At 55.5% G+C, this 25460-nt stretch overlaps 1 protein-coding gene across 1 annotated transcript in view; it reads left to right on the top strand.

The window, feature by feature from the left end:
- Window positions 1–21449, top strand: part of HIVEP3 (HIVEP zinc finger 3) — a gene marked incomplete at its 3' end in the record, with an annotated part of 51877 nt that extends 30428 nt beyond the window's left edge. Inside the window, exons 3-6 of the mRNA XM_080692789.1 lie at window positions 8998–9173; window positions 14952–15038; window positions 18612–19543; window positions 20673–21449. Coding sequence (XP_080548915.1) covers window positions 8998–9173; window positions 14952–15038; window positions 18612–19543; window positions 20673–21449 — 1972 coding nt within the window. The remainder of the gene's footprint in view (window positions 1–8997; window positions 9174–14951; window positions 15039–18611; window positions 19544–20672) is intronic.
- Window positions 21450–25460: the final 4011 nt, after the last annotated feature.

Here is a 25460-nt window from a genome sequence, read left to right as displayed (position 1 = left end):
CTGGGGGATGGAACCCAGGGACTTTCTACCTCCAGGCTATACCCTCAGCCCTCTATTATACTTTATTTGGAAACAGGTTCTCACTAAGTTGCTGAGAGCCTCATTAAGTAGCTGAGGCTGGCTTTGAACCTGTGTGCTCCTCCTGTCTCAGCCTTCCAAGCGCTGGGATGACAAGCGTGCACCACCACACCCAGCTAACCCTGGATTTCTTCTGAGTCTGTCATCCATTTTTACACTTCTGTTCATCCTGCTTTAAACCTAACAGTTGGGTTAACATCACTGAGATTTCTATTATCTCCTCCCCATGTCTTTTTATCTAGACCGTGATCCTTTATCCTGCTTATTTTCATTTTAAAAGTGTAAAAGTTCAGATGAGTTTGTGTCATCTGGTCATATGTCCTGGGGAACCTGAACCAAAATCAAAGCACCATATTCAGTGTTGAAGTCAGGATGCTAAAGTCCTCATTCTGAATTAGCAGGTCCCTCTCCGTTACCTGAATTTGCTCCGCATTCCCATCCTCTGCCTCTGTGACACTGCTGCTCTGTACCCTCTTCTCACCCGCATCCTCTCCTGCCTCTGCTCCCATAGCACAGTCCGCTCTCCCTTCTTCCTGTGCATCACAACACAGACTTTCCTGGGACTCCTGTCCCAGGGTTCCTGTCAGGAGAGGTGGCTCAGAGCATCCTCTCTGCGAGGCACTTCCTTCTCCTTGAACACTGACATGAGCATGGAGATGATAGAGAGTCCCCGCCATGGCTTCCTACTCTGCCCGCTGGTCCTTCTGTGGCCAGTGTAGGACATTTGTCCCCGCCTCATAGCACCAAGCCACTGGCTCCTCATTGAGCTGGGTGAGGGGAACATCTTTAGGCTTTTCAGTCTACCCAAAACAGGGGTACTTGTTTTTTCTTGCATTGTTGGAGACCAGCTGTGAGGGATGAGTACTATTGAGGTGAAGTGTAGATAGAGTGAAGGGTGATTGAGCCCCCTACTCTGTACAAAGTGCTCCTCTTCTTTTTTTTTTTTTGTGGTACTGGGGTTCCTGCAAGCCCTTCTACCTCCGGGCTACACTCCCAGACTTATTTTTACATTTTTATTTGGAAACAGGGTCTCCTAAGCCAGTGCACGCGGCTGGCTTCAAACCTGGGCGATCCTCCTGTCTCTGCCTCCCAAGCGCGGGGAATTACAAGCATGAGCCACCATGCCCAGCTACAAAGTGCTCTTCTAAACACACAGCCTATATTAACTTGCCAGTTCTTACACTGGCAAGAACTCTGAGTTTATAATATTTTTGTTCAGCAATTTTTTAATAGAAACATAATATACAAAGTACTAAGTACATAGAGCTCCATGTGCTATCGTAGCGTGAATCCAGGTCCATACCCTTGAAACTGTGCCCAGCTACCCTCCACTCCGACCTCGATGCAATGGGAAACACTGGCCCCTGCGTTCCAGCCAGGCTGAGGCATCTCTGGGGCTGCCCACTTTCCCATTCTGTGCTATCTGGGACACGGGTTACGGTCAGAATAATACTGGAGATGAATGATCCTGCTTCAGGCTGAGCTGGGTCCAGCTCCATCTGAGGGCCTCTGTCCTGGACCATTCCACCTTAAGAAGGACAGCCTGGAAATGTTCAGAAGGTGGACGGCAGGAAAGGAGTAGTGTGGACTTCATATGGAATTGTTTGAGGATGTGAAAAGGCTAGACACCTCCAATGGAGTCTCATCTTTTGGACACTGTCGTGTCAAAGAGGAGCTGGGCCAGCCAGAGCCCAGTCCTTGAGTGGGAGCACAGGCTGCCAAGAGATGAATGGCAGGAGATGCCTGGGAAACTGAGGCCCCAGGTGCCAATGATGTATGTGTGGTGGGAGGGTGTGGATGGGAACAGCCTAAAAATGGCTCAGTCAGAAGAAGCATGAGCCTTCTCTGCATCAAGGCATGAAGGACCTTGCCAACACAAAAGTCCTCTCCAGTCATTTCCAATTTGTTTTTACACTACAGAACCCCTTCATGCCAAGTTCAGTTGATAGAAACACCTGCTACAACTCGGTCCAGGGCTGCGTGGCTGAGGAAGAGGAGCCCAGCACCGCACCGCTCCACCTCCTCGCTCCCACCACACAGACCCTGAGCAGTTGGAAAGCCAGTGTTCTAGAACCGGCAGGCCTGGGCTGCTGACGGCTGGCGCCGCTCCGCGTGGTGTCCCTTGAAGGGAGTCCGCCCCGCTCTGGCAATCTCACTTTTCTGAACACGAGAGCCCGGCTTCTGGCTGCCTGCCTGCCTGCCTGCTCGATCTCACTGTCTGGTCGGAAACAGGGTGTCTCTCACACTCTGCAGCCCCACGCTGACTGCAGCTCCGGCTCAGTGCCTGCTTGGCGGCTCTCAGGCTTTTGCACTTGGCCACTGAGAGGTCACTCCACAACATCTCCACCCATGGCACCCAGTCGTGTAGAACGGGCACTTCCTACTCTTAGAGCTGGACCCGCCATCAGATCTCTGAGCAGCCTCTGGATTCCTAGCAGCTGCTACTAGAGGTTGGTGTTTTCCATGTATGGAAAATCCTGATGTAACACTGAGAGAGAGTAGATGTGGCTCTTCTAGGTATCAAGCCTGTGAAGTAGATAAGTGCTTGCCTTGGTAGTTGGAATCCTTCTACAAGGTATAAAAGAAGATGCCTCCTCTTGTCTCAGCCATGCTGACCTCTGGACTCTATGGCCGCTACCCTCCTGCCCTTGGCCTGCCGCAGCCTCTCCCTGCCTCCAGGTCTCTTTCCCTCAAATCTTCTACACTTGTGCCCAGGCGGGGCTCACAGAGCAGCCTCAGGGTCAGGCCTGCTCGTCCAGGCAGACCCACAGGAGGGCCTTGCTTCTGGGAAAGCCACCTGGGACCCCCTTCTGCTGGCACCTTCTCTGAGGCCACGGCCCTTTGTGCATTATCTGTACAACAGTTTCTATCTCTTTGTCCTTTGACCTTTTAGGTACCTGTTAGTTACACTTGAAACCCAGTCAGCATTTTAGTAGATTTGTATTTCTCAGACCAGACCTGAGTAAGTACCACTGGGTAAATGCACAGAATCCTGCTGGAAGCTCACACGTCTACATAGACTAGAGACTGTCGATGACTCTGTGCCCGTACTTATATCACGTGTGCGTGCCCTGGAGTTCCTGGCGGAGCAGGCCTGGGCCTGGGCCAGGTCGGCGTCATCAGATGCCCCTGCCCCGCCCTGGATGTTGTGATATGATGTCATTTCTGCAGAATTCTGACTAAGGGAGAATCTGAGATGTGCCAGAACATCCCCCACAGTGAGGCTGCCCCAGTTCACTCCTCACCAGCCATGTGTTTCCTAGTTTGGGCAACTGAATATTTTTTAGCAGATCTACAGCTCAGCAGTCTGAGCCACCTGGCACCTGCTTCCCTCCCCCAGACGTCCCTTCCTCTTTGAGCCTCACTGGGGGAGTAGCGTGTCACTCTCGACAAGCTCGCCATTGGCTGGACCTCTCGGGCACAGTGACATCTGGGGACCAGCCCAGAACCCCGCTTCACAGGACACAGGCCTCAGAACCACAGTGCATGGGTTTCTCATCTCATCTCCCTCTTGCTTTGTACAATTATACTCAAGTGTGTGCCCTGGGGAAGCATAACAGGCATCACGATGATGATAATAAAATCAGAAAATTGGCAAGCCTTTAAAATATCCAAATTTGGAGGCAAGGTCAGAGTTTTACAATTAAATATTAATAATAAATAGGAGCATTAATAGTACAAATATGGAATAGCCTTGTCAGGGGAGGAGGGTTGATTCCATGAAGGGCCCAGAGCTTCCCAGTGGGGGAGATTGGGGAAAGCCACTCAGGACTAGCAGTGTTGTGGGCTTACACGATGGAAAAGAATTTCAGCATGCGCCAGTCAGAGACATAGACAGGGATTTATTTAAAAAGACAAGAAGCCAAGGAATATGGAATACCTAATAAAATACACGTGTCCATTTTACAATACTAATACAGGAGTAAGCGAACTAATCCAACTCAAGTCCCTCCTGTCGCTCAGCACGTAGTAGTTATAGATTCCCTCCTGCTGGAGGACCAGCCTGTTCATCTGGCTTCTGGGGGGACAGGGCCAGAGATGGGGAGCTCACCACCTTACAAAGCAGCTTCATTTCAGAGTCTTTGTCATATTCAGAGCCCAGGAACAGCGACTTCATCTGTCACTTTGCCTAAAATGCCATTGAATTCTAAGCACACACCCTCATCTGGACCCTGGAGCCCAGGGATGTGCCATCTGCTTCAGGAATGCTGCGGCAGGCAGGACCCTGGAGCTGGGAAGAAGGTACAGGTCCTAGAAATGACTCTAAAGAGTCCAGAACCACCACCCAAAGTCAGCACCTGGGGCTGCAGCCTGGGATGGCCCTTCAGGAAGGTCAGGGTAGACCAAAGCCATCCTTGCTGGCAGCAGTGTTACAGATCCCTGGGAATCCTGGAGTGGGAAGGTACCAAGGACACCTTGGTTGCTACCACCTAAAAGCACCTATGCAGCAAGTCTGAGCACGGACAGGACACTATTGGAAAAATCGCTACTGGTGACCTTGAAACTTGTCACTTTGGGGCCTTTGCTCCTGTCTTAGTCAGATCTCTGGAGATATCTGAAAGAACTAGCATAGAAGAGGAGAGGTTTGTCTGGGCTCACAGCGCCAGAGTTTTCAGCCCGTGGTCACTTGGCCCGTTGCCTTGGGCCTGTGGTAAGGCAGCATGTTGTTGTGGGAGTGTGTGGGAGTACACCTTGTGACAGCCAAGAAGATTGAGAAAGGACTCAGGTTGCCATATCCCCTTCAAGGGCATGCACCCAGTGACCTGGCTCCCCCACTGACGACCTCTCTCTAGAGGTGCTGAACCCCCAGGCAGAGGCAGGGCAGTTGGGAGTTCAGCATAGTAGTCAGAGCTGGAGAGAAGGGGAAGCCATCAGTGTCCAGGTGGAAAGCACCCGAGGAAGGAGTGTGGGGAGGGAAGAATGCGGGTGGAGGCTGGAGCGGGGAGGGGGGGTGCCAGGTGAGCAAAGGAACCACAAAGGAGGCACAGCCAGGAGAGGACAGGGTCACCCCAGACTAGTGAGCACCTCCAGGTGATGGGGAGGTGGCAGACAGGATAAGGCAGATGTCCTTTGGATCTGGTACCACGATCTTGGCAAGGACAGCTGGTCAGCAGAGCTGAACCACAGGGAGCTGGGAACATGGAGTGGCGAGGAGGGGACAGTCCTGTGGACCGCGTCTCTAGGCTTGGGCAATGCAGCTAAGCAGGGGACCAGAGCTGGAGCCAGGCTGGGGTTTAGGGAAGCTTTGGGGTTGGTCGGCTTGTGATGGGAGAGTGCCAATGGACAGCTGATGAGGTGGGACTTTGGCACAGGATCTGCCCAGATTGTGAGGCTGGTGGGGACTCGGCCTCAGGCAGGAGGGAGGGACAGCTCATGCTACAGACAGCTGCCCCGTGCTGTCCCTGGCTGCGCCCTTCAGTAAACACAAAACTGGACAAGCCATGGCTCCAGATTTGGAGGGGTAGGGAAGTCACAGGCCCCCAGTTGTTAAACCAAGCTGCCTCTCCCAAGTCCCAGGGCGCCTGGCGGGCCCTCAGGTTCTCCGTGATCTTCCATGCAGCTGGCCTGCCCTTCCGAGAGCCCTCTCCCTGGGCTGCTGTGCACAGTGCCCTCCTGCTTCCCCACTGCTGTGACCTTGCTCTGTGTGGGGCAGGTGTGTGGTGCCATATGTTCTGCTCAGTTCATCCTCAGGGCCGCCCCGGGCTTCTGCTGTAGCGCCGCTCTTGTCCAGCTCTTTACTCCCCTGTGGTCACCTTCCTCCTCGTGAGTCTACGAGGGCTCACTGGCGCCCAGCCCCCAGCTGTGTGCTGACCTTCCTTCAGGCTACATCGCTGGCCTCTCACACTAAAAACTAGGGTGCCCCCACCCTCCCCCTGAGAAGGCGCCGCCTGAGGGGCCAAGCTGAGAATGCTGGATCTTCGTCTCTCCCTGTTCTATCCCCCGCCCCGTCCAGATGGCCACCAAGGCCTGCGGAATCCACACCCGGAGGCCTCTTGAGTCTCTGTCCTAGAACATGAGCCCACAGTCAGCCCCCTCTCCTCCAAACCATCCCCACGGTGCCAGAGAAGCGTCCTCCTGTTGAGCCTTCCTCTTTATATGTGAGACAACTTGGAGCAAACCCAATCTCCTTAGTGTGCCATTCAAGGCCAAGCGTGATCCAGCTTGCCCTCCCTGTCTCGCCTGGTCTCCTCTCACCAGCACTCTCAGCACCCCCACTGCTGCTCCTGGGGCCTCTTCTGGGAGCCCTCCCTTCTACCTCACCATCCTCCCCAGCTACTCCCAGCCCAGGCTCTTCCCTGTGCTCCCCAGCAGACAGCACACGCCTTCCACAGTGTGCAGCAGGCATGGCGCATGGTGCTCTGTCCTCTCTCCCTCCCTCCCCATCTCCTTCTAAGACCAGGTGTCATACATGCTATATAAGAAGGAAGCCATGAAGGGTCTGAGATGGAATGGCACTCTTGCTTGGACTGGCTGTGAGAGCAGCACATGTCCTGGAGGTCCGGGCGACTGTGGGGCTGTGTGGGGAGCAGGACAGGGCGATGAGCTGGCACTGAAGGAGCCTGGCGAATAAAAGTGTCATGGACCCGCCCGGATGGCTGAGTGGAGGTTGGTGCCAGGCGGTGGTGGAGGTTCCGGTACAAAGAGACCAGGGCACTGTTACTCTTTCAGGTGCCAAAGGGTGCCCCGCCAACCTGCTTCCCCTGATCCTCAGGGGTGTGGAGAAACATGGAAATTAGAACGCAGGTGTGGGCAGCCACACGAAGGTGAACCTCTGGCGCGGTTTAGTAGGCATGGGCACCCTGTGTGATGGGGGGTGCTCTTCCCAAGAGCAAGGCCCTTCCGAGGCCTGCAGTTCCTCCTCTTGAACACGAGGTGGCGCTTGCCCAGGAGCAGGTGCAAAGGCAGCACCCTGAGGACCCTGACACTGGCCTGTCAGAGAAGGCTGGGTGAGGCTCCTTGGGGGCAGCAGGGGGAACAGATCTGATGTGACCAAAAATCATGTCCACCTGCAGTGGACATGTGACTATCAGCAGTCTGCATGTGAGTGTGTGTGTGTGTGTGTGTGTGTGTGTGTGTGTGAGAGAGAGAGAGAGAGACTTGGGGTGGGGTTTGAGTGTGAGGACTGTGTGATTATGGGGGTGTGAGTGTGCAGGAGCAGTGTGTGTATGTGTATGTCAGGTGTGTGTCTTGCTGAGTGTGATTGTGAAGGTGTGAGTGTGGGATGTGTGAGGAGTGTGTGAATATGAGTATGGGGTGTGAGTGGATGGAGAGAGTGAGTGTGAGGAGCGTGTGATCAAATTGAGCGTGAGATGGGTGTGCGAGAGCACATGTGTGATTGTGAGCGTGCGAGTGTGGGATGTGTGAGAGTAGATGAACCTGAGTGTGGGGTATGAGTGTGCATATATGAGTGAGTGTGGTGGGTGTATGCTTAAAGTGTGAGCCAGGGAGTGTGTGTGTGTGTGTGTGTGTGTGTGTGTGTGTTGGTATGGGATGGTACGAGAGCCCTGAGTACGTACAGGACGTGTAAGTGTGTGGTGTCAGAGACTGTGCGGGGTGCATGTGAAGGTGCGTGACTGGGGCTGTGATTGTGGGGGCTGAACGTGCATACAAGTGTGTGAGTAGGGCTGTGTGATTGGGAGTGGGGTGAGAGACGGTGCGAGTGTGGGTGGCGTGCATGTGAGGGAGTATGTGATTGTACGTGTGAGTGTGGGAGGGTGTAAGCGCATCAGTAACTAGCTGGCTGGGCGTGCAGTGTGAGTGTGTGAGCATGGCAGTGTGGAGGGCCCTTCACTGCTGCCGCCCCTCTGTCCTGAGAGCCCCTACTCGGGCCGTCCTCGTGATCCTCCCGGCCCTAGGCCCACAGAGTGGGACTGCGCCTGGCTGCTGTCCCCTCCGGCCCCTTCCAGCCCCGTCCTGGCTGGTCAAGCAGTAAGGCGTGCTTACTCCCCCAAAGCACCCGCCAGCGGACCCGGGGCTTCTGAATCGGAAAACTGTCCTGGCAGTCGGCCAGGATTCCCTGTCGCCGCCACAGCCACCCCAGCCCGTCTGGAGACTTGCACATTTATAGCATTAGACCAACAGGCGGTTGGCTGATCATCCGGTGGAGCCTGTGGGACTTGTGTGGAAATAGTGTCTGGTTTGGGGTCCGGGACATCTGCAGCCCCGTGGTCGCCCCCGGAGCTCCTGAGAGCCGCTCACACTCCCTGATCCGCCTGGGAGTCTCGGTCCTGCAGAGCTTTCAGCTTGACTAAGAGGGGGCGAGGGAGTGTGCAGGGCCCCTGCTTCTGAACTCAGAGACCTGGGGAATAACGGCAGTTCATAGGCCCTCCCTCAGGAGTGTCTGGGTGCCTTCCTGCTCTCACCCCGTGTGGGAGGTGGAGGGGTTGGGGTAGGCAGGTTTGGATCTTGGTTTTGTTTCTTCCTGGCTGTGGGATCTTGGGGAGTGCTTCACACTCTCTGAACCTTGAGGTCATACAAGCTCATTAGGAGGTGACTGTGAGCTAACTCAGGTGCAGCACCCAGCACAGAACAAGTGCTTGGCGGGCGCTGGCTGCTGGGGCTGCTGCGGTTACAGCTCCGTGACTCTGGTGGCCTAGGTGGCTATTCTTTGTGGTCAGGTCATCGTGAGGCTGGCGTGGAAGGGAGGCCTTCTGGGAACCTTCTGCTTCACTCCCCCTGCAGGGGGTACTGGCTCCTGCCGCTCTAGGGAAAAAAAGAAGCTATGGGTGCAGGGGTCCACGGTGGATCCCCTGGCCCTCGGTTCCTGTGGCCTGGGGTCCTCTCAACTTCTGCATCCCCCTCCCAGAGCCCGCGCAGGGCCGGAGGAGGCTGAAACTCGAGCACCTTCCCAGGTGGGAGCCTGCCTCTCTGCTCCTTTTTTTTTTTTTTTTTCCTTTACATGACGCCTGTTGCTCATAGGTACAAATCAAACGAAGAGTATGTGTATGTGCGAGGCCGCGGCCGAGGGAAGTATGTGTGTGAGGAGTGTGGAATTCGCTGCAAGAAGCCCAGCATGCTGAAGAAACACATCCGCACCCACACTGACGTCCGGCCCTATGTGTGCAAGCACTGTCACTTTGCTTTTAAAACCAAAGGTAAGAGACAGTCAGCTGGGGCGCTGGCCCGGCTCCTGCGGGAGCTCCCCTCTGGGAGCCCCGGCACAGACCTCTCTGCCTGGGGCCTGGACGCCCCCGCCTGCTGGGCTCTCCCTCCATGTGGTGCCAGGGTAGAGCAGCGGGCTTCAGACCGGGCAGCAGGACCAAGCTGCCTGCACACAGCCCCTCCCCGGCAGCGCCAGCCCGCACCCCAGGCGCTCTCGCCCGCAGTTCTAGCTTTTCTTTTGATCTCATTATCCTCCCTTTCACCTGCCTCCTCAGCCGTTTACCCACCCACCCACCCTGCGACCTCCAGCATCCACACCGTCCCTGCCACTCTCACTTCCGAAACAGAACTCCATTCCACTCGGAGCCTGTCACACACTTGCATGTCCTCCTCTCATGCCGAGCCCACCCCCGCTCTGCCCGGCTTCTCTGCAGCAATCAGCACAGGGCGCAGTTCCCCCAGCCCCCAAACTGGCAATGTGTCTCTCCTGCCCCCCCCCCGACACGCCCAGCATCAGGCTCAGGACAGGCTCTGCTAGTCACCTGTGAAAGGAAGGACGGGCTGTAGAGAGCATGAGCCCCAGCGAGCTGTGATGGGTGATGGTGGTGGCCCGGCCTGCTGCAGCCCCCAGGCCCTGGAGGGATGAATGAGCCAGGCCCGTGAGACTCTAGGACGCAGCTCTTCCTTGCAGGACCTGCGCCGCGGCCCCTGCAGCTTGCTGAGTGTTCTTGGGAGCTGAGCAGAATGGGGGTGGGGGACTCAGCCTCTGTGCTTTGCAGATTCCTGGGTCATCAGGAATGGGACACAGGGACACGGGGTGTTTGGACGCAAGGGTCCTGCCTTCTCTTTGAGCAAGTTGGGGGCCTATGATGCCCCCACAGGAACCACATGGCTTCTTAGAGGACAAAACTCAGGGCAGACTTGGGCTTTGCCTCTGTCCTTCCTTCTGTTGGGGAAGAGCTTCCAGGGCAGGAGGCTGGAGCCTCCATGGAAAGAAACCCTCTGGAGCCCTCCAGTCTCCTCTCCCTCCATCCTCTTGTGGCCTGGCCCCTTCCACTCTTTCTGGAAGAGAAATCCCCTGGCTCACATCCCCTGGCTCAGTGGCCTCCTCTCTGGTCACGTCCCTGTCTCTGGCCTCCTGGACCTCTAGCTGACCCCTGCCCTCCTTTGTTCTCTTGCTGTTATCTTTGCGCTGAACTCATATGTTCCTGCCAAGATTTCGGGTTGGACAGAGTTGCCAGCACTCCCACTTCCTTTTCCTGATCCTCTTCTCTCTTGGTGTCTCACAAACAATGTCCAAAGAGTGCCCAGAGAGGGCAGATAAGCCAGGAGCTCCCTACCCCACTGCCCGTGGGGTACACCAAAGGCATCTGTCCTGGATCCCTGCGTCCCTGGCACAGCTCGCTCGGCATGCATCAGCCCTGGACACAGGCTCTGTCCTGCGCAGGTCCCCTCCAATCCCACACTCTCTGGCCTTAGGCAACTAATTAGGATTTTATGGATGAGAGATGGGAATCATTGGCTGACAATTTAAAGAACATAGTCTTGGACTCTAAAAATGGGGAACTTCTTGTGTAGGCCCCCGGAGGGGAGGAAAGTGAGTCCCAGAAGCCAGAAGCAGTGTGGGTGCAGGAGCCCCTGCCTCCAGGGCACAGACCTCCTCCTCTGGGGGTAGTTCCTCTCTCCTCTGGAGGCAGTGGCCATAGCTGCGATCAGGTGGCCTCTAAAGGGGCCCTGAGTGCTACTCTACTTCCAGCATGTGTCCAGGGGACCACACTGTTCCACTGTCACCATGATGACCTCTGAGTAAGTCTCCTGTTCCCAGGCCACGCATAGTGCGCCTGTGCCATGCACACCACGCTCAGGAAGCTGCCCCATGAGGCGGGAAAGCTTGTCCCGTGGAGATCCCAGCCCAAGCAGTCCCTGGGGCCTCAGTTCCTCTGCCTTCCCATTTTGCCAGGTCTGAAAGGGGTCCAGGGTTCCCACTTTCATGCCTCTCAGCCTGTCTGGTAGTGGTCCCCTTCCTGAGACCCTCTAAGCCACCACAGAGCCAGGGGTCAGAGCGCAGCATCTGAGCAGATGACTGCTGGCCTCTGCTTTTCTCGGGGCTTGGAGTGACCCCTGGGGAGGCCAGGCCGGAGCACGCTGAGCTCTTCCTTCACTGTTCTTCCAGGAGCTGACATAAGACTGTAGAATCTCAAGCTCTGTGCCTAGTTCAGAGGGTGCCTGGCAGGGGTGGGGGCGGGTCTGAAGGGAGGGCCGGACACTGGCAGTACTGGTCCCCTCTAGGGCCATGTCTCTGAGAGTGCTGGCCCTGTCAGCCCCCCGCTCTGATAACACAGGTCCCTCCCTTCTCTCCTGGGCTGTCTGCCTGCCCCCGGCTGACCACTACCTCTCTCCCTCTAGCCCTTGAGCTGTGTCCTGGGCCAGGCTCTATGGCCCCTGACATGGCTGCTGGGCTTTACCCATGCAGGGAGCTCTTCTGTCTGTTGTGGCCTGGGCCAGGCTCCATGGCCCCTGTCATGGCTGCTGGGCTTTGCCCACGCAGGGAGCCCTTCTGTCTGTCTCTGTCTGCCTGTCTGTGTCTTGTCTCTGTGTCAGACATTGAGGTGGCAGCTTAGGCCTCTGGGAGCTATCTGAGGAGGGTCTTGGTGGATGGGACTGGGAAAGGCCTGCAGGCCCAGCCTGTGGACATCTCCTCAGATGGTTCCCAGAGGCCAGTGGGGTGGCTGGGCTCCTGCGCAGATCGCCTCGGGGAACAGAGATGGCAGCAGTGGGCGGGCCTCTTCCAGCAGACTGGGGTTGTGGGGCAGGCTTCTTCAAGACCCCCTTGACTATAAGAAGCTACGGACTTGCTCAACAAGCTGACAAGCTGGGGCTGTGCCCATGGACAGGACAGGGGCGTCTGGGCTGTGCCTGGGGCATTCCATTTGCCACTGTCTCTCCTGGGTCACAGAGGAGAGGGCAGGTGGGTGGGGGGTGGGCATCGTGGCCGGAGCTGGGAGGATCCTCAGGACTGCTTACTAGGTCTGCCACTGTGACCGCAGAGTCACTTAGATGCCTGGCCTCCTCCCTGCAGCCCTTGGGGGCAGTGGTAGAGCAGAGGCAGGGGTGGAGCTCACTGGTGCCTTCTCCTGAGAGCCCTTGAAGGCCAGACTGAAAGGTGACACCACTTCATCACGAGCATCATCCAGTTCCAGCATCTCTCTCCTCCTCACCACTAGTGTACGTGGCAGGGTCCCCTTGCTGCTTGACAGAGTGGCTGTCATGGAAGGGGTGGTCTGCTCTGTGCCAGCCACGCTCTGCAGCCACATGGGCTAGGATTCAAATCCCCCAGCATCCCCACAGGTAGGTATTACTTTGCAGAAACTGGCTCAGCAGATTAAGGTACTTGCTCAAGAGCACGCAGCTAACAGCGGCAGAGCCCAGGCTCACACCAAGGCTGTCAGGCTCCTAAGCCCTCCTGGTTCCAGTCCTCCCCTGCATGGAGCTGGCAAAGCCACAGACTCCTGACACCTGCGTCTGGATAGTGCCCCGCACTAATGAGCCCTGTGCCTCTGGGGTGCCATGTCGGTTAAAGGGAGCCCTGCCAACAGCCAGGACAGCCAGCAGCCTTGTCTAACACCGTCATCGGCTCCTGCCCCTCCCCCCAGTTACATCGGCAGTGGGCACAGCCTTGCCTGGCAGGGAGTGAATTCTGTGATCGTCTAGGTTTCTCCCAATACATTGCTTCTACAAGGGCATTTCCTCCAGAGCCTCTCTACACCCATGGCGTGCACAGCAACCCATGTGGTTGACTAGAGGTCTAAGCCTTCTGGGGAGAACATGTGTGAAAAATGACATGATTGCAGAGTAGTGTCCTGTCCTCATGGCCTGGGGTAGTCCAGAAGGGGCGCTGGTTCCAGGGCTCAGGACAGTCAGTGTCGCTGACCCATGGAAGGCCCCACTGTCATTCCCCTCCCCTGACCGTCCTGCTCAGGCTTTGCCGCTCAAGACACAAGGGCAGAGGCCCACAAGGCTGGATAGGGCCCTCTGGGGACCTGTGGCCTCCAGATGACTCTGGAAGTGGTGGCTCTGCTCCCTTTGTGCCCGGGAGTAGAACAGCCAGGTTTCTGTTCAGTTATGGGAGGAAAGCCCACTCTGGGAAGGATAGTCGTGGCCTAGGAACAGACAGGGTGGAAAGGAGACAGCCATGCTCCCACCTCTGCTGCCCCAGACTCCCTCCCACATCTCAGGGAAGCCCAGCTTCAGCTCCCCCTCAACCTCTCAATAAACCCCCAAATCCTCAGGATAATTAAGCACCACCTTTGGTTCATCTGTGGGCTCTTCCCCGTCCATCTATCTATCTATCTCTCCCCATTCATTCATTTCTCCCACCTTCTCACCCAATAGTGTACCTGTTCATTTCTCTTCCCATTGGCTTTCCACCCTGCCTGGCCCTCCCACTCTCCATCTGTCCTCCCATCCATCCATCTATCCATCCTTGCACCCGCTTCCCATTCTCTTAGCCTCCTCTCAGCCTCCCACACATCCATTCGTGTTTGTGTCCAGCCAGCAAACTATCCCCATCTACCAGCTCTCCGTCCTAGTGTTTATTATCCAGTTTCCATCCATCCATCTCCCATTTATTTCCTTCAACTATTCACCTACCCCACCTGTCTAGTTATCTTATCTACCCATCCACTCTCCTGTCCATCCATCTCTTCCTATTCTTCTTTCCATAACCCCAATATCTATTTACCCATCCATCCACCAATCTCTCTATGCATCCATTCCAGGAGGTCTGACTCATTCCATTCTCTCTCCTACATTCATGCACACAAATGTACCAATTAGAAATATTCATGACACAGTCCTGACATAGGGAACTTGTGATTTCTTATGTGATGGACCATATGGGAATACAACGGTTCTCAGAGCAGTTTGGATGTGGCTTCTGGCCCAAAGGAACTTTCTGAGGCCTCTGGCCTGTGTTCTCCCAGGACAGATTGAGCGTGCTTGGCCTCTCCTCCCAGAACACAGCAATCCAGAGCTCCGTGGCCTGTGAGATGCCCTGCACATGGGGAAAGTCAAAGCTCTCCTTCCTCTTGTCTTGGCTCCATAGAGCTGCAGCTCCGACCTCAGGCAAGGCGGGACCAATCCTTATCCAGGCTGTCCCCAAACCCTGGTCCTGTGTCTGCACTGCACATTGGCCTGGGGAAACTGAGGCCCAGGAAGGGGAATCCTTGTGGCTCTGGGTCCCTGGCCAGTAGATGTCCCTATTCTCACCTTCTGTCCTTTCTGCAATCCTAAGAGTAGCATTGTTCTTCTTCCCAGATCCTCTTGCCCTGTGGGTTTCTGGAACTGTCCCCAGCCAGAACAGCATGTTCAGGGCCCACCCATGGAGCTGGCTAGCTGGAGTCCCCTGTCATCCCAGCGCCAGCAGCTCCTGGGCCCAGACTTAAAGCAGAAGCAGGAAAACCCAATTGCACTTGAGCGGTCTTTTAATTTCTTTTTTGTTTTTCTAACCAGCATCTCAACTCCTTCATCATACTCTCTGTTCCCACGTAGCCCCACGCCCTCCCCACCCCACCCCTCATGTTCTGCCTCGGTCAGCAGCTCTGGCTGCAAGTCTTGGCCTGAGCACCAGGGTCGAGGGGTACCCCGGCCCCTGCTCAGCCCCCATAGTGGCCAAGGCTCGAATGATCTGAGAAACCAGACGCCATGAGCCCCAGGCCCTCACTGGCCCCTGCACTACATCCACCCCTGAGTGTGCTCTCATTCCTTTCCAGGGAATCTGACTAAGCACATGAAGTCGAAAGCCCACAGCAAAAAGTGCCAAGAGACAGGGGTGCTGGAGGAGCTGGAAGCCGAAGAAGGTAAGGAGCTGCCCATCTCCCCTCCCTTCCCATCCTCCCCAGCTCGCAGTCCTCCTCACCCTTTCCCTACCCCTTTCCTTCTGCCCTCCTGTCTTGCATTCCCCTCCAGTTTTCCCAACCACTGGGAGACAAAGGTTAAGTTCACAGAATGCCCCACTCCCCATCTGCAGACAGTGCTGTGTGGTGGAGCTATTGCGCGGGTGTGTGCTTCACGGCGTAGCTATGGTGTGTGGCAGTCTACCGTGCAGCCCACAGGTGCTCCGTGAATGTTTACTGAATAAATGAACACATAATTACAGTCAACACTGAGCGCCCACTACATGTCAGGCACGTTCTAAACAGGTGCCCCGAATTAGCAAAACCCCCAATGACTCTGTGGGTGCAGGACCACAGCCACACTCGCGACTGCTCTGACATGGGCCTGACACCCGGGCCTTATAGAGCTGGGAGGGTTTCAAGAAGGCCAAAGCTGGATCCACAGCCCCTGTTGCCTCCCAAGTCCACCCCACCACCACAGCCCAGCGTGGTCCTCTAGCACCAAGAGGTGGATGAGAGCCAGACTCAGAGCAGGCAGGAGAGGGGAGACAAGCCAGAGGTCCAGCCCCAGCATCCAGGTGGATGGATGGGTAGTCCCCCAGCAGGGACAGACCACAGATTCCCTGAAATCAGGACCAGGTCTTAAGAGTGTCCCATAGAGGAGTGTGTGTGTGTGTGTGTGTGTGTGTGTGTGTGTGTGTGTGTTCTGTTTTCCTTTTTCTGATTTGGGAATATATTTGCAATCTCATAAGAGAGTTGTCAAGTTTCCTTTCAGGTGGAATAAATCACTTATAGAAACAGAACACAAAGAATTTGGGGCTATTCCTCCAAAAACTAAGAGTGGGGTCCCTGTGCTTGTCACAATACAGATCCTCACAAGGTCCTCATAACAGATAGTAGAAATGTGTGTTACTCCATTTCAAGCCAAGGGAAGTCAAGTCCAGGGAGGTAAAGGCGGCCACCCAAGGAGCCCACTGGCGCCAGGGCAGGTGGGTCAGAGAGAGGCGAGATCAGGGAGGTTAAAGGGCCTACACGGTTGTCCTGTGGTGCACGGACTCTGCGTGTGTACAGGGCGAGGCCGGCAGGGGGCGCAGGGGGGTCAGTGGTCCAGGACAAGCTCACTGCTCAACCCCGTGGCAGAGGGCGGGTGAGAAGTGGGCGTTTCCTAGGTACATTCCGAGATGGGGCACATAGATCCTGCTGTCACATTATGGAAAGGAGAAGGGAGAATGAGGGAAAAAGAAGTCAAGGATGACCCGAAAATGTGCGGGACATCAGGAGTTGGCGTGTGTTGGACACGCAGCAACGAAGTGGGAGGACAGCCTGGTAAAAGCACCACGCCTCCCGCCCTGGCGGAGATGAGGATGGGCGCCAGCGCCACCGTGTGGCGAATCCCAACCATGGCGTCCAGTGGCTCCGGGCAAGCTTCCTTCCTGGGTCCCCTCTCCCTGTCCCAGGGCCCTGAGCTGGCTGGCGGGAGTGAGTTAGCCTGGATCCTGACAGTGCAATCACTACTCTATGAGAAGCATCCCTTCGCACCCTGCAAGAACCCGGAAGTGGAGGGCCCGCCCCGCGAAGCGTGCGCTGGGTGGGGGTGGTTCACCTCATTCATGTGCTGGGTGCCCAGGACAGGCCACCGCTGACTCTGAGCCTCAGCTTTCTCATTAGTAAAGAAGGTCTTAGGGGCCTTCCTGATGGACATCAGAAGACGTTGGGCTGGGCTTTCTCTCACCAGCACCACCCCTTTGACTTTTATTTGCAAAATGCTCTACCCGCCTATGAGTCACTGAAAGTGATCATAGGTGAGTGAGGCTTGTTGGGAGTGCACTGTGAGCAGACCCTCCCCATGCTCCCAGCAGCTTCAGAGGCGGCTCTTGGGACCACTCCTCCTCCCATGTTACAGGGGAGACACTGAACAAAAAGAGAAAGTAAGTTAGACAGCACCACATGCCGGGCATGGCGTGTGGGGCTAGGACTCAAACCCAGACCCTTCCTGCTTCTTGCTGTAAACTTTCCTTCTGGCTCAGCCAGGAGCTGGATGAGTGATCTTGGATACGCCTGTGCCTTCTCCGTGCCTGGGTGTCGATATCAGTGAGTGAGGGGCAGGGCTGCACGCACCCTAGGGCTCAAGTAGGCTCCTGCCAAAGTCCTGGCCAAAGAGTAAATGCCTGGGGCCAAACTTCAACCCCATCCCCATCGCCTTTCCTATCCTAATATCCCGTTTCTTTCAGGTCTCTCATGGTTCTGCACCCAGCTGCCAAGAGCCCCAGCCCTGTGTCAGCCCCAACCCCCATCCGTAGTGTTGGGCCTGCGTCCTGCTGAATGCATGCTTTTGTCCATTGTGAGCACCTCGCTGCCACACTGAGTTGTTTGGAAGCAGGGATTCTGTGCCCCGGGCATGGTAGAGAGCCCACATAGGGGTACACCAGGGGCCTGGCTCAGCCTCTGTGTCCAGCTCCCTAATCAGTAGTGGGCATGGTACTGGCATTGGGCACCATGGGGGTGACTGATGGCTTGATCCACCCATCACCAGCCCACGCCCTGCAGCCCAGAAGCACGAGATCACGTAATCTAGCCTCAGCATCTGCCAGGTGGGCCAGGCGTTGGCAGAGCTCCCCCCAGCATCTAAGATGCTGCTTGTTTCAGAGATGTCTCACTCTAGACTTTGCATGGTGACCCAGCTGGTCAAAGCAGCCCCATGAGAAGGTGGGCAGGAAGCTGGCATTTCAGAGCTCCCTCAGGCTGGGAGCAGCATGGACTTGGAAAGGGCAACGGCTCCTCGGGGCAAGAGCGTGGCGGGATGGGCCCTGCCCTGCAGCCTGAGGCTGCTTAGCCAACTTGCCCACAGAGGCCAGACTCTGCTGCCTCTGAAATGCCACTGTGCCAGCCAGAGGCAGCCTGGTCACAGTAGCAGACGTGTGTTTAGACAGATCACAGCTCTGTCATGGAATTATGAATTTCATCATTAATGAATTTATACTGACTATAATTATTTGTATCCTTGCTATGTGCCAGGCCTGCATTTTTTCCTTCTAGCTGAGAGGTGAGATTATCACATTCACTTGACAAAAGGGGAGACTGAGGCAGGGCACAGCATGGCGACATAACTTGCTCCTGGTGAACTAATGAACCACTACGCTCTCTTACTGGCTATGGTTCAGTCCCAGCCCTACTGTACTAACCACCGAACTTGAGCAAGTGGCTTAACCTCTCTTGCCTCGATTTCCTTATATGTAACGTGGAGATGAGAATAGTACTGACTTCCCAGGGTTCTTAGAGGACTACACGAATTTATATAGCCAAAGCCCTTAGAAACGAACATGCACATTGTAGAGACAGGTCATTGTTCACTATATGACGTACAGAGTGTCCTCGTACCTGTCGTGTTGCTTAGTCATCCTGCAGGCTTGTGCCATTGCTGTGACGGTTTTGCCTGGTTGGCAGATAAGGAAATTGGGCTTTAGAAGGAGGAACCGTGTGGACCAGGGTGGCCCCAGGGCCCATCTGTGACCTCGGGTCTCCTGCATTCCCCTTCAGGAACCAGTGACGACCCGTTCCAGGACTCCGAGGGACGAGAGGGCTCCGAGGCTGTGGAGGAGCACCAGTTTTCAGACCTGGAGGACTCAGACTCAGACTCGGACCTGGACGAAGACGAGGATGAGGAGGAGGAGGAGAGCCAGGATGAGCTGTCCCAGCCATCCTCGGAGGCCCCTCCATCTGGTCCGCTAGCCACACTGCGGGGAGACTCCTCACCTGTTCGGGGCCCTCCAGCCCCAGACGCCACCTCTGACGAGGCCATCCGAGGCAGCTCGGTGTCTGTATCAGAAGCTGAGCACTTGACAGCCAGCAGTTGCTCCCCATCCAGCCAGAGCATTCTGGGCCTTCCCCAGCTGGGACTGGCCCCGCTGGGCCCCGTGGAGAAGGACACGGGCCTGAGCTCTAAGGCCATGTCCCCAAGAAGGCCGTGGTCCCCAAGCAAAGAAGCTGGCAGCCGCCCACCATTTACCCGCAAACACTCACTACCCAAAAGCAACTCTTCCCCCCAGCAGAATTCACCGGCCGGAGAACCACAAGCCTCGGTCGCAAGCACGCCTGGCCCCCAGCTGGGCCCAGGAAGGGACAGGGGCCCTCCTCTTTGTGGGTCTCCAAGACTTGAGCTGTCTCCTGACACTCCCCGCCCCCTGGGAAGAGAACTGGCCTCTCGAGCACATCTGCCCCCCAAACTCGAAGGGGCCACAGATCCAGGTCCCTCCAGATGCTCGCCCACCAGGAGATGGTCTCCTCCGGGACAGGCCGAGTCACCACCGCGGTCAACGCTGCCAGGGAAGTGGGCCCTGGCTGGGCCGGGCAGCCCCTCAGGGGGTGAGCGTGGCCCAGGCCTGGGGCCGGTCCCGCGGGTTCTCTTTCCGCCCGCGCCTCTACCTCACAAGCTTCTTGGCAGAAGCCCCGAGACCTGCACCTCCACGTGGGTGAGTTCCTGCCTTGTCCCTGCTGAGGGGTGGGGGTTACGAGTTCACACTTTCTGAGAATCACACCAGGAGCTAAACGACACTGCCAGCTCCGTGATTATTGATAATTTAGCAATTGTTTCTTCGGTGCACACTGTGCCAGCTGCCATGCTGGGCACCTGAGACTGACTGGTTCATTGTGCTTTGGTGTACCCTCAGAAACAGCAGGCAGGGTCTGTGGAGCTCATGGGTTGGGGTTCCACTCCGAGCGAGTGGTGTAGCCTTGGGTATTGATGTAAATACTTGTGCAACTCCTCACCCACGCCAGCCCTGCCAGCTTGTGTTCTCTTGGGCAGATGGCAAAGCTTAACCAGAATCCTCACCATTTTTAATATCATTGTCACAACCTCCTCAAAGACAGCACAGCCAACATCATCCCTGCCAATCCATGGTACCGTCATGGCGGCCAGCAGCACCTCTGTCATCACCGCACCCCACTCCCTACGGCTGCCATCTGCCAGCTGATCCGTGTTTTCCTGCCACCCGCACAGCCCCTACCCTCCTGTCGCTCCACCTCTGCACCGTTCCCTCCCTGCCCCCACAGCAGCCACGACCCCCGGTGGCCACACGGTCACTGTAGACTTCACCTGTTGGCTCCTTCTCTGGCACGCCGTCACAACTGAACACTCACTCCTGGAGGAGCACCGATTGGGATATCTTACCTTGATTTTTAATTTGAGGTCATTCAGTTCCTAGGGTAGAAGGTGGAGAGCCTTGTGGGAACTTGTGTGCAGGAGGAAAGTTGAGTGAAGAGCTCCTTAGCAACAGCAGAGTACAGAACAGAACAGAAGGCCAGGCAAGGGTGACAACAGGGCCCCTTCATCTGAGTAACCCATCCTCGGATGTCCTGGCCAGGGGCCAGGACACAGAAACAAACCATGGGACTGAAGTGCACGCATGGTCATCATCGAGCCAGGGATAGCTCACTGGGTAGCGTCACAGGCTGAGACAGGAGCTCTGGTTTGGGTTCAGCTCTGTTGGCCTGCTCTGCCATCCCAAGCCAGTCGTCCCCCGCGCCCCTAGGCCTCGGTTCTCCACGTACCAGCACGTAACCCTCACCTTCCCCTGTCTTCTTTTCTTGACCCTGCAGAAGGCTGAGTCCCGAAGTCCATCCTGTTCACCTGGCCCTGCTCATCCTCTTTCCTCCCGACCCTTCTCGGCCCCCCATGACTTCCACGGCCATATCCCGGCCCGGACCGAGGAGAACATCTTCAGCCACCTGCCTCTGCACTCCCAGCACCTGCCCCGAGCCCTGTGTCCCTTGATTCCCATCGGCGGGATCCAGATGGTACAGGCCCGGCCGGGAGCCCACCCCACCCTGCTGCCAGGGCCCTCCACTGCCTGGGTCAGCGGCTTCTCAGGGGCTGGCAGCGACCTGACGGGGGCCCGGGAGGCTCAGGAACGAGACCGCTGGAGTCCCACTGAAAGCTCATCAGCCTCTGTGTCCCCTGTGGCCAAGGTCTCCAAGTTCACACTCTGCTCTGAACTGGAGGGCAGGGACTTCCCCAGGGAGAGGGTGAGGACAGGCGGAGGCCTGGGCAGACCTCCCGACTGGGAGCCCCATGGGGCCGAGGTGCCCGCGGGGCCTGTGTCTACGCGGCCACCCCAGAGCCATCGTGTGGCACAGTCCTGGAGTCCCTGCTTGGAGTCACCGCACAAGCTGGCCAGCCCTGAGGCCTTTGCCTCCCCGCCACTGGACCGCTGCAGCTCCATGGGCTGCCTGGCTGAGGCCGCTCGCTTCCCAGCCCGGAGGAGGAACCTCTCTGGGGAACCCAGGACCCAGCAGGATTCCCCTGAGCTCTTGGGTAGTGGGGAGCCCAGGGCACCTCCACCCCAGCCCAAGGACAGGGGCCCCCCCAGCACTTAGCCTCTCTCTGACCACTTCAGCATCTGGCTTCTGGTGTTCAGCAACAGACGTTTCCAGCCGACCTCCTGACTCACCCTGCTCCCAGGGGCTCCTGTCCCATCTGTCCATCTGTCTGCGCGGCTTCTGCCCATCCCCCATCTGTTCTATCTGCCCATGTACGCAGTTACCTGTGCCTTTTTCTAAACCTTTTGTTGCTTGAAAAAGAAACAAATCGCACACGTTCATAAAAGCAAAACAAACCCACAAGGAGCTTGAGGCCATGAACAGTTTGTGCTTTTTAGGAAAGGTTGTAGGAGAGACCCTCTTCCCTCCACCCCTGCAGTGGCCAGGAGAGGCAGGGAGGGCCAAGGAAAAGGAGGCGCACTGAGGGGGGAAGAGCAAGAGAAACCAGAAGTGTAAACGCTAGCACTCCTGTGTACAGATGTGTATGGTTCCTATTTATTGCTGCTTTATCTCATCCCAGCTAGTGGCTGCTCCCTTTGCCAGCGGAAGGGCCGGTGGCCTGGGGCAGAGGGACACAAAATGCAGGCAGGGAGACCCTGAGAAACCACCTTTTCCTTTTATCTTTTATTATTTGCAAGAAAAGCAGAGGGACCGCCTTTGCTAGGATCTCAACACAATGTAATTGGAGCAGGTAGAAGGTAGGAGATGGTTGGTACCCTGGACTCCCAGTTACCTGGGTCATCTGAGTTGTGGGCCCACCCTGGCATTACAGGTAGGCAGGCCACCCCAGCCCAGCTCCTTCCTTCTGTACCGGCCCCTGACCTGGACTGGGCCTGACCATCCCTCTTCCTGGCTCCCGCACACCTGACCTCAGCTGCGTTCTCCTGGCCCTGGCCCTGGGCACAGCTGCCTCTGCTCAGAACTACCCACAAGACTGAAATGGCTGACCCAAACTTGGGGACTACTCCTGAGCCCAGGCGTTGGGGTGTTTCACCTCAGTCCCTGGAGCACTTAAGGGCCCTACTTCCTCCGTGGCTGGGCTTTTCTGGTGCTTGGCACTGGAAGCCCACAAGGAACTGTTTCTGGACCCCATGTGGCACGCCTGGAGTCCCCTGTCCCCACCCTGCACTGTCATGCCTCCACTGCCCCAGGGAAACACCCCAAACCGTGACTGCTGGGAATTGCCTGGGCCTGTTTCTTTGGCTTAAATCTCTAATGGCAATGATTTTTTTTTAATTATATAGCATCTTAAAAAGAAAGGATGGTGTTTCATACTTCAAATTCTCCTCTCTCAACCTAGAGGATTTGTGAATTTTCTCAAGTCATTCAAATTTTTCTCCCTTTCCTGGGGGCAAACACTTGATTGGTAAGACATAATATGAACAGAAATTAAAATCCCAAATTGAAATATGGAACTTGACCTCTAGCATGTTCAACCCATAGAAGTAAATGTAAATGCAAGCACTCCTATGTACAGTTGTTTATGGTTCCTATTTTTACCTGGGAGAGGTAGGGTTTTTTCCAAGCTTTCCAGAAATAATTTACTTTCTGCAAGGGGAAAAACACAGGGACCACAGTTGTATCCACTCAGCCAGGCTGTGAGTGGAGCCCTCTTCCCAGGCTCCTGGGCTGCTGAGGTTGTTCAAACAGAACCCAGGAAAGTAAGGAGGGCTGAGCCCCTCCTGAGATGCCCCTGTGCTAGGTCAACCTTCCCTCTTCTCCAGTTCAGAACTTGTCCCTGGGTGGGTCCAGGTCCAACCAGACCACTTTGCTCATTCCCTTGCACAGAACTAAAACAAAAAGGGGACCATCAGGGACCCATCCCCCCGCCCACCCAGAGAGTGGGAAGAGGGGCTGCCTTCCCTCCTGGCAGCTTGACTCAGGGGGGGCTCCTTCCCATGAGGAGAGAAGCCAGCATGCCTCCTGGACCATCTTGGCACTGTTTAGGCCTGGAAGGAAAAGGGTAGGAACCTGGGCCCCAGCCCAGGGCAGAGGGCAGAGGGCAGAGGCCAGGACTCTCCTCCTGCCTTCCATCTTTAACCCCTGGGCCCTACAGATTGGAGATTGAGATCTGAAGCCCAGGAACTGGAGAAAGGGCACTGCCTTGGGTCAGCTGCTGGAAGCCTTCTTGGACAAGATCTTCCAGCCCCAGTCTGGAGAACTAGCTCCTGACTTTGCAAATGACTACACCCCTAGCTTTTCTGTACACCACTACCCTGTATGAAAACAGCTTACCTACCAAGGTCCCTTTGCTGGGCAACCTTATAGTCGGCAGTGTGGCCAGCAGGCAGCAGTCCCTGCAGTCTCTGGGGACTCCAGGCTCAGAGAGAGAGGAGGTAATGGGCCACAAGTCACTAGAACCTATTTCTAGGTGACAGGGACAGGTATAGAATCTGGCCAAAGGGCTGCTGCCCCACACCAGTGCCCAGAGACACAAAACCAGTGCCACCACTTGGCACAGCTCTGACCTCTGCCATATCCTTGACCCACTCCCCTGAGCACTGGGCACCCAGCCCACATGCACACTTACCTGATTTGGAAAAAGAACTGGTGATTTGGTATGGTTGCCAATACTGGGCTCTACCGAAATGCTTGGGATGGTCATTCCTTCACACAGAGGAGCTCTGGTCCTTGGGTGTTAGCCATATGGGAAGATCCAACTTATGGAGGGCTCAAGCCAAACTTTGCCTAATGCTGGGGGTTCCAAGCCACCTGCCCCCAGGCCTGTCCTCCAAGACACCCCTCACCCTTGGGCATCTTGGAGGACAGATCTGAGTGCCAACCCCCTTCTCCCCCAAGGCAGTCCTGCCCCCTTCTGACCCCACCCATAGCTTACACTCTGATCCCAGCCACCAGCACCAAGATCTGGCAGAGGCCTGACTGCATGAGGAGGCCCACTCTCCCAGACTCAGAAATCAGTCCTTCTGTCTCCTGTCAGAAAACGTTTGAAAAAGTTAGCTTTCTGGTTCTTCTAGCCTGGACTCCCTTCCTACCCAGTTCTTTGGAAGTGGAATAAGCAATATATCTGAGCTGAATTCCTCCCTACTCCACACCAGTCTTATCAAAGCAAAAGTCCTGGTCAAGTAGCCATCCTCAGAGACCAGCCAGCCATGTCGCCCTGGGGGAGAAAGTTCCTGAAGGCTTTACCGCAAATTCCGCTTCTGTGTTGTGATTCCAGTCTGCTTCCCACTAGAAAAATGTGTCGGCACTTTTGATCACTTTACTAAATCTAGTGTTAAAAGAAGTGAAAAGAAACAGAAAAAAAAAAAGAGACCTGTAGGCAAATGTAAGATACACGCTCTCTGTAAGATATTTGCCTTTTTTTTTCTAAAAGGTATATGTATTCTGTACGTGAAATTGTCTGTAGAAAGTTTCTATGTTCTTAAATGGCAATACATTCCAAAAATTGTACTGTAGATATGTACAGCAACTGCACTGGGATGGGGTAGTTTTGCCTGTAATTTTATTTAAACTTCTGTTTCTACACTTGCATCTTGCAATGTTGGTATAGTATATATCAGTGCAAAAGAAAAAAAACTCAACAAAAAATTCATGCAGGTCTAAAGCACAGAGTCTGATGTACAAAAGGAAAAAAATGCTCAGTATTGATGTGTGTGACCTTTGTTGTAAATTACATCTGTACTGTGAATGAGAAGTTTTTACAAGTATAATAATTGCCTTTATTACAGCTCTGGCTGAGTGTTCAGCCTGAGGATATTTTTTAAAAAAAAATAGCACGTTGGAATAAATTTGAAAATCCCAACATAGCCCTGGTTGCTTGGCTCTTGGCTTTTCTTGAGGGTTGTAGACTGTCAGAGTCAGAGGCACACTTGATGTTGGAAGTGATCATTTTACCATAAAGCAATCAGACTCAGGGGGGAACAGTAGGCCACAGGCACACAGCCTGGGACTCTCTTGGGTCCACACTTCCAAGTCTGGCAAGAAAGCACTGAAGAGGTCACCAGGTGGTCAGGGCCTGGACCCACCCTAGGCCTGCTGTGACCACTGTACCCAGTGTTCTGAAAGCAGCGATTCTCTCACACTCCTGGAAACGAGAGGTGTGAAATC

This window comes from Muscardinus avellanarius (genome assembly GCF_963383645.1).
Source record: "Muscardinus avellanarius genome assembly, chromosome: 3".
In the NCBI taxonomy this organism is placed as follows: Eukaryota; Metazoa; Chordata; class Mammalia; order Rodentia; family Gliridae; genus Muscardinus; species Muscardinus avellanarius.
This window is presented reverse-complemented; position numbering and strand designations above follow the sequence as displayed.